Below are 11,691 nucleotides of genomic sequence, written 5' to 3'. Positions count from 1 at the left end.
CCCCTCCCGGGCCAGAGCGTCTCCCCGTGCCCCGGAGCGCGGCCGCTGACTTCGGCAGCCCGGACGGGACCCGAGGCGGGGCCCGCGTTCTGCAAGGGGCCCGGCCACCCTCCGAAGAAGAACTTGTTGGGGGCGGGTCCCCGGGCCCCGCCGCCTGGGCGGCCGCTATTGTCTGCGCGCGCTCGGCGGGGCCGGGCCCGGCGGCGGCGGGAGGAGCCGGAGCGGAGCCCGAGCGGAGCCGGAGGAGGAGCCCGGCGGCGCGATGCCGGCGGCGGCGGGGGACGGGCTCCTGGGCGAGCCCGCGGCGGGGGGCGGCGAGGACGCGGCCCGGCCGGCGGCGGCCTGTGAGGGAAGTTTCCTGCCGGCCTGGGTGAGCGGGGTGCCCCGCGAGCGGCTGCGCGACTTCCAGCACCACAAGCGCGTGGGCAACTACCTGGTCGGTAGCAGGAAGCTGGGCGAAGGCTCCTTCGCGAAGGTGCGCGAGGGGCTGCACGTGCTGACCGGCGAGAAGGTAAGCGGCGGGGCGCGGCGTGGGACTGGGGCTGGGGTCCGGCCGCGGGGCCCCGTGGGGAGTCGGCCGCGGAGTCCTGGCCGCCCCACCTTTACTTTCCGGATGGAGGAGGATCGACCCCAGTGCGAGCGCAGGCCCCTCGGCCCCGGCGCGGCCTTTGCCCGGAGGGAGTCGGGGGTCGGTCCCCGGGGGGTGGCTGGCTCCGGGGAGAAGCCGCCTGCTGCCCTTCGGCTCCTGGAAGGGCGCCGCCTGGCGGACACCAGCTCGGATTGGGGGCCTCGGCTCCCGGCTGGAGATTCCCGGGGAGGCAAGAACCTGGGCCGCTGCTCGTGCGCCTTTGGGGTGAGGGCGGGAGGGCTGATTAGTCAGCCCCCGGGGAGAGGCCAGGGTCTGAGCGCCGACCTGGGCTCTGGGGAGGAAGTGGGGGGCCTTCCTTTCCACCTGTGCGCGGGGGTAGCCAGGGAAGTTTTTGTGCCGGAGAAGGGTTATCACGGCCCCCTTGCCCGCCCCCCGTGCCTGCGTGGAAGCTGCAGGAACGACCCTGCTCTGGCAGGGCGAGAGCCAGCCTTGGAGGGACATCCTCTGCAGCCTTAGGTCAAGTTAGAAGTTAGTCAGTTGTGACCCAGTGCCAGGCCAAGCCCAGGCGCAGCCACGTTGTAACTTAGATCTGTGAGAAGAAACCCAAGATATGGTGACCGACTTCGGAGGTGAGCGGCCCAGGCACTGGGTCACCGCGAGCAGGCAGGCTGCCCCAGCCTGGAGTTGCCTCACGCTTAGGTCAGCTCAGGCGCTAGGCTCCTGTAGGCTGGGGTGGCTCAGCACTGGCCTGGGAGCGGTGGTTTTTGTGGCCCAAAGCCCGGGAGGCATCAGCAGTGTGAGCAGTGTGAGGGGTGGTGGGGGTGGAGCAAGGAATGGGGGCCAGGGAAGCTGGGAGTCCCTAACCCCTTTTCCGTCCTGCTGTGCGACTCCTGATGGCAGTGTGAGGTGCCCTGCCCCCCCCACCTCCGTTTTCCTCGGGTCTCCCCACTGGGCCCTGGAGACCCTGCGTCTGAGTGCGGTCTCCCGTTAGCCGCGTGTCCTGTGCCTGCTGTTCCTACAACCCTTCGTTCGGGGAAGTGGGGGCAGAGAGCACTTCAAAAAGTGCCTGTTGCTTGGACTTGCACTCAGAAAGGAAATGTTCAGGGTGAACTTCCTCAACCAGGCAGCTCTTCAGAAAAGACAGAAACCAAACAAAAACTGCAGACCATTCTGGAACAGCGGGGGAGGGCACACGCCGCCACCAGGGTCTCTCAGCTGCATGCTCACTGCCCCGTGTCCCCAGAGAACTCATTTTCTTTTATGGTGGGTGGTGGGACGTGATCCTCGTCCCAGGTGTGTGGGGTTGAGTGTGGTTGTGCCTGTTTGCTCGTGAACTTGGCAAGAAGACATGAGGCTTGACGCTGGCAGCCAGTGGCCCCATGACAGCACATTTCTGTCACCTGCCCTGTGCTGGGCTGCTTCAGCTTCTGGCCACCTCCTTGCTCCACTCCGTGTCGGGGTGCCCCCCCCCCCAACACGGTAACATAGGGCTGTTGGCCTGGGCTGCTTTGGCCAGGTCACACTCTGAGTTTCGTCTCTACCCAGTGCTTGGGTTCTGGGGCTCGGCGCTGGGCACACAGGGTTCATTGGGACCTGGGGTTTCCTGCCCAAGTGGGGTCCCCACAACAAGCAGACCTGGCCCCTCGGCACTCACACCCTTTCTCATCTCCCCTTTCTTCCATGACCAACGTGGCTTCGCTCCAGCAAGGCCGGAACCGTTCGTCGGATGCCTGGCCGGGTCTAGTGGAGGACAGCCGTTCCCAGGGCGCAGAGGCAGGAGGGGGAGTGCTCTCCGGGGCGCAGCCCGCGGCCTCGGGAGCCGCCTGGGCTCCAGTGCTGTGACCTCCGGCCCCGAGGAAACAGTGGCGTCGTCCGTGGCGTCCGCCAGCCAAACCCAGCATGTCTGATGCTTGACTGACAGACCTGGGTTTGGGTCGACTATTATAGTGCGTGTGTCTGTCCGTCTGCCTGCCTCTGCCCATGAGGGCTGCTGAGTCTGGGAGTCCCGTCCCCACCTCGGTCATGAGCACTGTCTCACTGAAGCCCAAGCCAAGGTGCAGCCCCCCCCACACCACTCGCTGCCTTCGGTCTCTTTAGAAAGGAGAGCTGTTAGGAGGTTCCCCTGGGGGAGCGCTGCTCCCGTGAGCCACACGAGGGGAGACCTGAGGTGACAGGCCGGAGGAAAGGGCTCCGTGGTGTCCCCCAGGGTGGGTGGTGTTGGTGGCTCAGGAAGGGCTCTCACTCGACAGTCCCCGCCCCCCAGTTTTTAGAGGGTACATACTTTTTGGAGGAAGCACTTCACTTTTCTCCTTCCTTTTTGTGAAGGATGCCAATCACAGTGGGTGGGGAAGTCATGAACACTGTAGTAAGAAATAGATGCGTGCCCCCATGCCACCCCTGAGTGAACCGGTCCAGGGCAGCTGTGGCAGGGGTGTCAGTTCATGAAAGAGCTGGAAGGGGGATGGAGGGGGTGTGTGTGTCTGCATATGTGTGTGTGTCTGTTGTGTTTTAACCTAGTGCACATTTCTGAAAAGCTGGGGGCGAAACCCTCTAGGGCTTGCCAGGAGTGACTGCCTGAGTCTGGCATTCACTTTTCTCCTTTCACGTCGGGCTTCAGCCTTGTCTCCTCCGGAGGCTGCCCCCACCATGTCCTGCGGGGACAGGGTTTTCCTGCCTTTCCTCCGACGAGGCTTGTTCAAAAGTCGTCCGCATGGATATGGCCTTCTTACTGCTTGAAAAAAAAAAGAATGGCTTTGGCAGAGACCTAGTTTTGTCCTCCAACTGTTTTTGGAGTCAGAGCAATCTCTGTTCGGGTGGCTTTAAAAATAAATGGTTCACGCGCTCTCGGGAAGCTCCTGATAGCTGTGTCCTCAGTCGAGGCCGGGCGTCTTTGACTCGCCCCACATCGCTGACGGGCGGAGGAAAACTCTCGGGAAGTCAGGTTTGGAGAAGGAGGCGCTGAGGCTGCGAGACCAGAGCCAGGGTGCTGAGCAGTGTGCCGGCCGATGGCCCGGGAGACCCAGAGGGGCCGTGCTCGGGCCCTGACCTGGGTCCCCAGGCCCTGCGGGGTGCAGTCTCGGGCACATAGTAGGTGCTTAGCACATTAAAAAAAAAACCCCTGATGCAGCATAGTGGGGAAAGCCTTTGGAGGAAGGCAGGGGCACGTGTCGGGTCCAGCGCTGGCTCCGAGGGCACAGAACAGGGAGAGGACTCGACGCCACATTACCTTTAACCCCGAGGTCGGTCTCAGATCCGAAGTTGGGCGTGTAACACGATTCGTGGAGGTGTTTAGATATCTTGTTCTAACCTTTGGCTTAAGAAATAAGCCTGTTTATGACTTTCATTGGAGCTATTTGGGGGCTAAAAATAACATTCGCCTGCTTAGTAAGTTGCCAATAATGATGCGTGGAGCGTGGCTGCCAGCTACCTGGGGTGGGAGGGTTACTAAAAATACACTCCCGTGCTCTGCCCGGGCGGGAAACACGACTAATTTTAAAGGTGGCCTTTTGGCAGATCTGTTTTTAGCATTTCTAGCAAGTATTTCTGAAACAAACAGGTGCTAAATCCTGTAGTTTTTTTTTGTTTTTTAGTGTTAGAAACCAAGTGGTAATGGCTCCGAGGAACGAGAAATGCTTAGAACCTGGAGACTCCTGTTAGTCCGCGGCGGGGTTTCTCCGCACACAGGCGGCGTCTGGGCAAAGCACCTGCTCAGCGTGCCGCGGGCGCCTGTGTGTGCGGGTGCGTGACCAGGCGGGGCTGCCTCTGTGCTGCCGCCTCTTTCCAAAGTGCCCATGAATGATGCAAGTCCCTGCTCCTTGATGTCCAGGCCCAGGGACTGCAAAGGGTGCCCGAGGCCCTGCCACAGGCTGCACGCTGCCCACGAGGAGGAGTGCAGCCCGGCGTGGTCTCTGCAGGTGGGATGTCACCAGCACTGGCGGTGGGACCAGCACGGCGGGCCCCTTCTTCCCCTTTGAGGTCACCCTCCCAGACGGCGTGCGGAGGGGTGGCTGTGCCTGCCGGAGAGATGACCGGCAGGCTAGTTCACCGTGGGACAGGGGCTCAGACATGAAGCGCCAGCACACCGTGGCCCAGGCATCCGGGCTGGCGCTTTGCGGTTGAAACAGAGCCACCTGCTTGGCCGGCGCGTTGAAACCTGCAGACTGGCATCGCCCGGCCCCCGTCAGCCAACTGGAGCAACCACTTCCTGCGTGCAGTGCTGAGCAGAGTTTCACGCTCTCGAGTGGGCGCTGCTGGCTGGCTGGGGAGATGGCCCGTGGGAAGGGGGTGAACCCGGGGCCTGGGGAGGACTGAGCGGCCGACTGTTCTGCGAGGCGGCGGGAGCCGTTGCCTGTCCTCTGTCCTGCCCACCCGTGCGGTGGTGGTGTGCCGACTGTGGGTTCCTCCGGCCCCCGAGCATTACCCCCTCGGAGGCTTGCGGGGACCCTGGCCACGCGTGGAGCGGGAATGCTGCGAGTAGGCTTCCGTCTGACCTCTTGTCCCTGCCGGGCCGGCCCTGACAACTGCCACCTGCCCTGGACTTGAAACTAGGGATTTAGTCTCTGAGGCTTCTGGAGGCCACAAGTTCAAACTCAAGGTGTCTGTGTGGGGCCGGGCCCCCTCTGAAGGCTCCAGGGAGGACCCTTTCTGGTGGCCGCGGACAGCCCTGGGCTTGCGGCCGCGTCTCTCCACACCCTCCGCCTCTGCCTTCCAGTGGCCGTCTTCTCCCGTCTGTTGCCTGTGTCCACGTCGCCTTCTCCTTCCTAATCAGGACGCCGGCCATTGGGCTTAGGGGACGATGACCCTAGTGGTGGAGGGCCTGGTCTTAACTCGATGACATCAGACCCCTGCAGGTGGCTTCCTGGTGTGCGGGCCTTGAGGGGGAGAGAATGGGTCTCGAGTAATACCTGCGGGCCAGTGCCTCTGAGGGCCGCAGAGGGGAGAAGAAGGGAGGGGCGGGGAGGGGAAGGGAGGGCGGGCGTAGAGCCGAGCCACCCTGGGCGGAGGGAGGAGTTGGCCTTCGGTGGTTCGGAGGTGTCGGGAGGGGTTCGAGTGCCTCTGTGGCACTGGGCCTCTGGGCCTCTGCAGGGCCTGTCTTGGGTGTGGGCTGCCCTGGGAAGGGGCCTCGGACACCTGCTGGGGGCGGTTCTTGGGGAACAGCTCCCCCTCACGTCCCCTCCCCACCCTGTGCTGAGAGCCAGCAAGGCCTGCAGCCCCGAAGGGAAATCCGGGCAGTAGGTGCTGGCGCCCACTCCTCCTGAGTGGGACAGGGTCTGACCCTGAGTCCAGGCCACTTCCATGCAGAACGTGGGCAGCTGCCCCACCCCGGCTGCCCACCCCCGTCTGTTCCTCTGGCCCTGAAATGAGGAGCCCAGGGCATCTGCGGTCCGGCCCCTACGAGCCTCTGGGAGAAGTTCCGGCCTCCCTTCCCTTTGGTTGGAGTTCTCGGGCCCCTCTGCTGTGTCTGTGGGCACCGCAGGGCACTTGGGTACATTCTGTATGTTCTGGGAGGACTCCGTGTCGGCCGAGTTTGGCCAGCTGGTCGACCAGTGTGCCCGCCGAGAGACAGCGCTGCTTGCCGGGTAGAGGCCCTGCCTCCCCCCTCCTGGGAAAGCTGTGAAGGGGTGCGAGGTTCGGGTCTGAGCCACCGCCGGCACTCTCTTGCCACCGCCACTGTGCCCACTCTGTCCCACCTAGTGAGGTTACTGCCAGTGACTGGGTTCTGTTTGTGTTTTCATCGCTTTTGTGGGATTTTAAGATCCATTTGGCTCGTGTTGGTGTGGTTCATACCGACACCTGGGTGGAAATTCAGAGGGTCAAGGAGGATGTAGCGAGAGAACTCGCCTTTCACTCTCGGGGCTCAGGCCCTGCCGGCCCCCCCTCGGCCGGCCTGCACAGGCCAGCGCACGTCTGTCCACGTGTGTAAATCCCAGGTGTAGAGGATGTACTTCCCACTGGACGTGCTGTTCAGTGTCCCACTTCCCCCCGGCATTACCCCCGAACGTCCTTCCCAAAACCACTGTGGGTTCCCGTCAGTGACCGCCCAGCACTCCCTGGATGGAGGGTCCTCAGCAACCATCCTCGTCCTGTAAGTCGTCAGCCGTTGCTTCAAGAGCTGGGGACGGTCGAAGAACGGACACGGGGGTGACGTGCCATTTTGGTGGCATCCAAATTGCACTTCAGTGAATATCTGCACCTGTTTGTCACTTTGGAAGTTTCCGGTGTAGCCGAGGGGCAAGCTCCTGGCCTTGCGGGGAGGGGTCTCCCCTTTTCAGCTGCCGGGGAGCAGCCCTGGGCAGGTTAACCCAGCATCCCTGGAGGGTTAGTCTCCCTGGTGGCCCCCACCGGCCTGGTGGGGCCACCTTCCACGCCTCCGCCCACTTGGGGTGTTTGCCAGCCCTCTGAGCTGTGGTCGCCTGGGCGAGCAAAGGCTGGGCCTCGTTTCGTGCGCAGTTGCTCCTGTTTGCGGACCAGGGGGGCGGGTTTTCCTGCCTGCGGCAGCAACGTGGGGGTCACTTCTGTTGTCGTTCGCGTCCGCTCGCCATGTTCCCCTTGGGCGTTTGGCCTTTTCCTTATTGATTTAAAGACACTTTTTGCATCTTTCAGCCGTGCCCCTTGCAGCCTCCTCCGCCACCCCGCTCCCTGCTTCTTCTTTCTCTTTGTTTCTTGGTGATTCTCGCCGGCACGGGGTCATGTCCCTGATCCCTCTAATGAGAGAGGGACCGCAGGGGGCTTCCAGGGCCACGATCCCCAGTGCGCTGCAGGCTTGTGGTTGCATTTCTGGGGAGAGGGTTCATGGCTTCCATCAGGTTCTGAGAGGAGTTCTGTACCCCCCAGACATTCAGAGCCACTGCTTTGAGCCCGCCCATCCCCTGCACTGGCCACTGGAGGTTTGTGCGTCACTGGGGGGCGGGGGCACGTCACCGTGGGTGTCAGCGCCTGTGAGCGTATTGCAGAATACGCCCAGGCGAGGCGGGCTGGCCCAGGCCACACCATGGCCTTGGACTGGGGTCCCTGGACGGCTGCTCCCTGCCCCGCCACGCGTGAGTCACCCATGCGGGGCCAGAGTGGGTGTTGAGGGTTGATGGCAAAATGTTGGCCGTCGCTGGGAGGGCTCTGAATCCCAGATGCGGGTCCCGGCATCTGTTCACGGAAAGCCAACAGATTCAGTTTGTGGTGGGGGGTTAAGAGAAGAAAAAAGGGTCAGGTGTGGGGGGAAATGGAAACCTGTTAAGGAGCAAGGGCCACCCTTACCTTGGACATAAAAGGCACACAGCGTAAGCACCTGGATCAGATGTGCCTCAGGGCCCATGGGGGTTTCATCTGCCCCAGGGCCTTTGGTCTCGGGGGAGGGACGGCCTGGGCCCTGCTGCTCAGAATCTGGGGTCAACATGCCTCGCTCTGGTGACCGTCTCTAACACGTCCCCGTCCCTCTCTGCACCTTCACCCAGTTTTATCTTTCCTCGAAGTGCCCCTGACCACCTGGATTTGTTTGCTGAGGCTGCTTAACAAAGTACCGCAGACTAGGTGTCTTAAACTGCAGAGATGCACCGTCTCCCAGGGCCGGCTGGGGGCTGGAAGTTCAACGTCAAGGTGTCGGCGGGGCTGGTTTCTTCTGAGGCTGGGGGAGCGGGCAGGCCTGTCCGAGGCCCCTCTCCTTGGCTTGTAGGTGGCCGTCCACTCCCGTCACTCGTCCCATGGTCCCTCCGTGTGTGTGTGTGTGTGTGTGTGTCTGTGTCTGTGTCTGTGTCGAGTTTCCCTGGGTTAGGTATGCACCGGTCATGAGAGGTCAGGGTCCGTCCTGATGCCCTCACTGTGCCTTGAGTGTGCCTTTGAAGGCGTAGCATCTCCCAGTGAGGTCACACTCTGAGGTCCTGGGGGTCGGGACTCAGTAGAGACTGAATGTTGGTGCTCCCCCCAAACCCCCCAAATTAGTATGTGAACCCTGATCCCGATGTGATGGCTTTAGGAGGTGGGGCCTTTGGGAGGTCAGAGCCCTCATGGGCTGGGTGAGTGAGTGGCCTTCTGAGACCCCTGCGGGCTCCCCGGCCCCGTGCGCGCACTCGGCGAGGAGAAGGCTGACGACAGACTCTCACCGGGCGCCGCATCTCCAGAAGGGTGCGAAATACTTCTCTGTTATTCACACGCCCCCCAGTCTGTGGTGTCGTGGAACAGCAGCCCAGATGCATGAAGATGAGACTTAAACACGCAGGTTTGGGGGGCACCCCTGGACTCATGCCTCACCTGACCCCCCAGCGTGGATCTGTGTGGATCGTTCGTCTCCTGTGAGGGAGGGACGGCGGCTCCATCCAGGGCCCTGAGTGGCCCCCGGAGCCGAGCAGGTGCTCGGCAGGACTACGGGGCGCTCTGAGCTTCCCGGAGCCAGAGGGGCCGGCCTGCGGGGTCAGTCTGGAAGTGCCAAGGGTCTCACCTGCAGCCGGGGGCGCCCGCGTGAGTGATGTGGTTGAGCTGCGTGCCAGCCCTCCTCGGGGGGCTTCCAGCCCCGGACCACCCGTGCCTTCCGCCGGCGTCAAAGGGACGGTGACCAGCCCGAGCAGAGAGGTTTTGCCGGGTCAGAGGATGGCTAACGAACCCTCGGCACTTTCCGGGAAACCGCAGGGACAGCGCAGCAGGTGGGCGAGGTGGCCGTTTGCAAACATGCGTCTCTTTGGATGTCCCCGTGGAGATACAGGGAGGCTGGGGTCTGTCTCTCGGACGACACATTCTTTGTGAGTTTGTCAGTCTCCTAAGTTAAAAAAGGCTGCTTTCGCCCGACCTGTGGGCCACGCGCCTCACCTCTGCGGTTCTCTCTGGCTCAGTGCCAGCCCTGGGCTGCAGTTCTCTGCGCAGCGTCCAGGAGTGAGCACAGCAGGGACGGGCACCCAGTGGGCTCGGAGTACCGGCCTGGGAAGGAGAAGGTGCAGCAACAGCTGACGGCACGGGGTCTGGACAGGTCTGTGTGCAGGTTGTCGGCTGAGCTCAGCGAGTCCTCTGCCTGGAGCAGGGCAGGGCCCCGTGGCCTCCCGCACCACCCAAGCCTGCGGGAGAGGACAGAGGGCCAAGGCGAGCTTTGCCTTCAGGGACGTCGCACCGATCGGGCGACTGACCTTTATGGATCTCAGACTGCCTGCGAGGCTCTGTCCTAGGGGCTTTGCTGTCGGTACAGCAAATCCTTACGGTGGCCTTTTGCAGTGGGTACTGTTGTCCTGACTTCGCAGTTGAGGGTGCCTGGCTGTCCCGGAGTGCCTGGGACTCTCGAGTTTAGCCCCAGAAGTGCTACATTTTGGGGAATCCCTCACGCCCAAGCAAACGGAGTGTTTGGAGTCCCATTGAGGGATTTCTAACAAAAGCGTGAGGTGAGGGGTCATCAGTGACCACGCTGAAGCCCTGGGCGTGAGTGGTGGGCTGAGTGCGGGTGACAGTCGCCCTGTGGGCCCCAGGCTTGCTTTTCCCGCCCCTTTGCCCCAGCACTCGAGGTTCACCGTGGGCATGGGGCCTCCTGTGTGGCCCGCGGGGCCGCCCTGTCTGCTGGTTATCACAGGCTCACTTTGAAGTGAGGAGGTTAAGCCGTGCGTGTGCACGTGTGTGTGCCCCCCACAAATGCATGTATGCACATACAGTTGGCCTGTCAGTAATGCAGGTTAGGGGTGCTGACCCCCAGCACAGCCAAAAATCCACACGCGACTCCTGACTGCCCCCAAACTTTTACCGTTGGCGTCTATGTCTGAAGGCCCCTGGTGTGCAGACCGAGCTGTGGGTGGAGAACAGTGTTTCCGTCTGCAGATGGGGACTCGCGGAGGCCGAGGGCTGACTGCCCGCAGCCTCCTGATGACGAGCGCAAAGTGCGTGTGTTACGTGTGTGTGTGTTGTCTTCTTACAACCGAGTGAGCCAGAGAGAAGGAAGTGGTGTCGGAAAATCACAGGGAAGAGAAAACCCACTTCCGTGTGTGAGTGGGCCGTCCGTTCACATCCGTGTTGCTGCAGGGTTCACTGTGTCGGCACACACTCACAGAGTGTGTGTGCGTGTGCCCTACTACATATACATCGTGTGCGTCACGCTGAGCATGACTCTTGGGAGCCGGCTCCTCGTGGGGCGGCTCTGGTGAGCGGTCGCTCTGGGCTGCGGGCCTCTCCTTTTCGCTGGGAGGAGAAGCGCCTCTGGGGGGAGTGAGGATTCCGGATGACGTGGTGCAGCCGCCAGCATGCCCAGCGTCCCCGGAGGCCCCGGTGACGCCACCCTCTTCCAGGAAGGGACGCAGGGACAGAGATTACTCGTCACCCACATGGCTGCACACCCAGTGTTGCTGGCTGGCCGTGCAGACTGTCTGGAGCGAGGCCAGCTTTTCCGGCTCAGTTTGAGCTGGGACCTCAGGCACTTGGAATGAGGACGTGCTGGGGGACATGGGGACGCTTCCGGGAAGGTTGGTGTCCAGTCTGGGGTCAGCACGTTCTAGCATTTTATCTGAGCTCCAAGTCAGCGAAGGAAAGCTAAGGGACCGAGATAAGAGCTATCGCTCACACGGTCTGGTTTTCGTTGGAGTTGCTGCAGCTGACTCTGACGGGGAGTCTGGCTCTCCAAGTGCACTCTTCGTCCCAGGTAGAAACTCCACCGGGACCAGCCCGACTGACTGTGTCCTCAGCTCCACGGGGCACTTACCACCTTTAGTAACGCAAAGAAAGCAGAACACGTGCTCTGGGAGCAGCTTCCCCGGATTTGTAACAAGTTGTTCCCACAGGGCGACCTTTCGTTGCGGGAAGAAGGAGCATTTGTGAGCGGCAGTGGCAATTTCAAGCCCAATTTGGTGCAATGAACTTGAATTTCCCTCCGGAGGAGACGACCTGTGTGGCTGTCACGCTGCCACCTAATTCATTATGCGAGGCATTTTTTTCGTAGATCAACAGCGAGCTTCTTACCATAGCAAGCATTAAATTAAAGCACTGGGGAGCGAGCGAGTAACAAAGTTTCTCTCCAATGGTCCGACTTCGAATGGTGCCTTCCAGATCCCAAAGGGGGACCTTTATCTAAAAATAGATACAAATGATCAAATGTAAATCAGTGTTTTTCCTAGGTCAGCTGTAACTGTTTTAAAAAATTAAAATGTAAA

General features: G+C 61.7%; 1 protein-coding gene across 4 annotated transcripts in view; it reads left to right on the top strand.

The window, feature by feature from the left end:
- Window positions 1-203: 203 nt before the first annotated feature.
- Window positions 204-11,691, top strand: part of HUNK (hormonally up-regulated Neu-associated kinase) — a 66,217-nt gene continuing 54,729 nt past the window's right edge. Inside the window, exon 1 of one of the 4 annotated variants that reach the window (XM_037161439.2) lies at window positions 204-511. In XM_037161439.2, the coding sequence (XP_037017334.2) occupies window positions 263-511 (249 nt within the window). In that variant the 5' untranslated portion in view covers window positions 204-262. Of the gene's footprint in view, window positions 512-3,478; window positions 3,677-3,706; window positions 3,829-4,166; window positions 4,504-11,691 lie in introns of those variants that run through there. The other 3 variants (XM_053657770.1, XM_053657771.1, XM_053657769.1) reach the window with 3 other exon arrangements.

The sequence above is a fragment of the Artibeus jamaicensis genome, unplaced genomic scaffold (genome assembly GCF_021234435.1).
Source record: "Artibeus jamaicensis isolate MK-2021 breed Jamaican fruit bat unplaced genomic scaffold, CSHL_Jam_final scaffold_474, whole genome shotgun sequence".
NCBI classification, from domain to species: Eukaryota; Metazoa; Chordata; class Mammalia; order Chiroptera; family Phyllostomidae; genus Artibeus; species Artibeus jamaicensis.
This window is presented reverse-complemented; position numbering and strand designations above follow the sequence as displayed.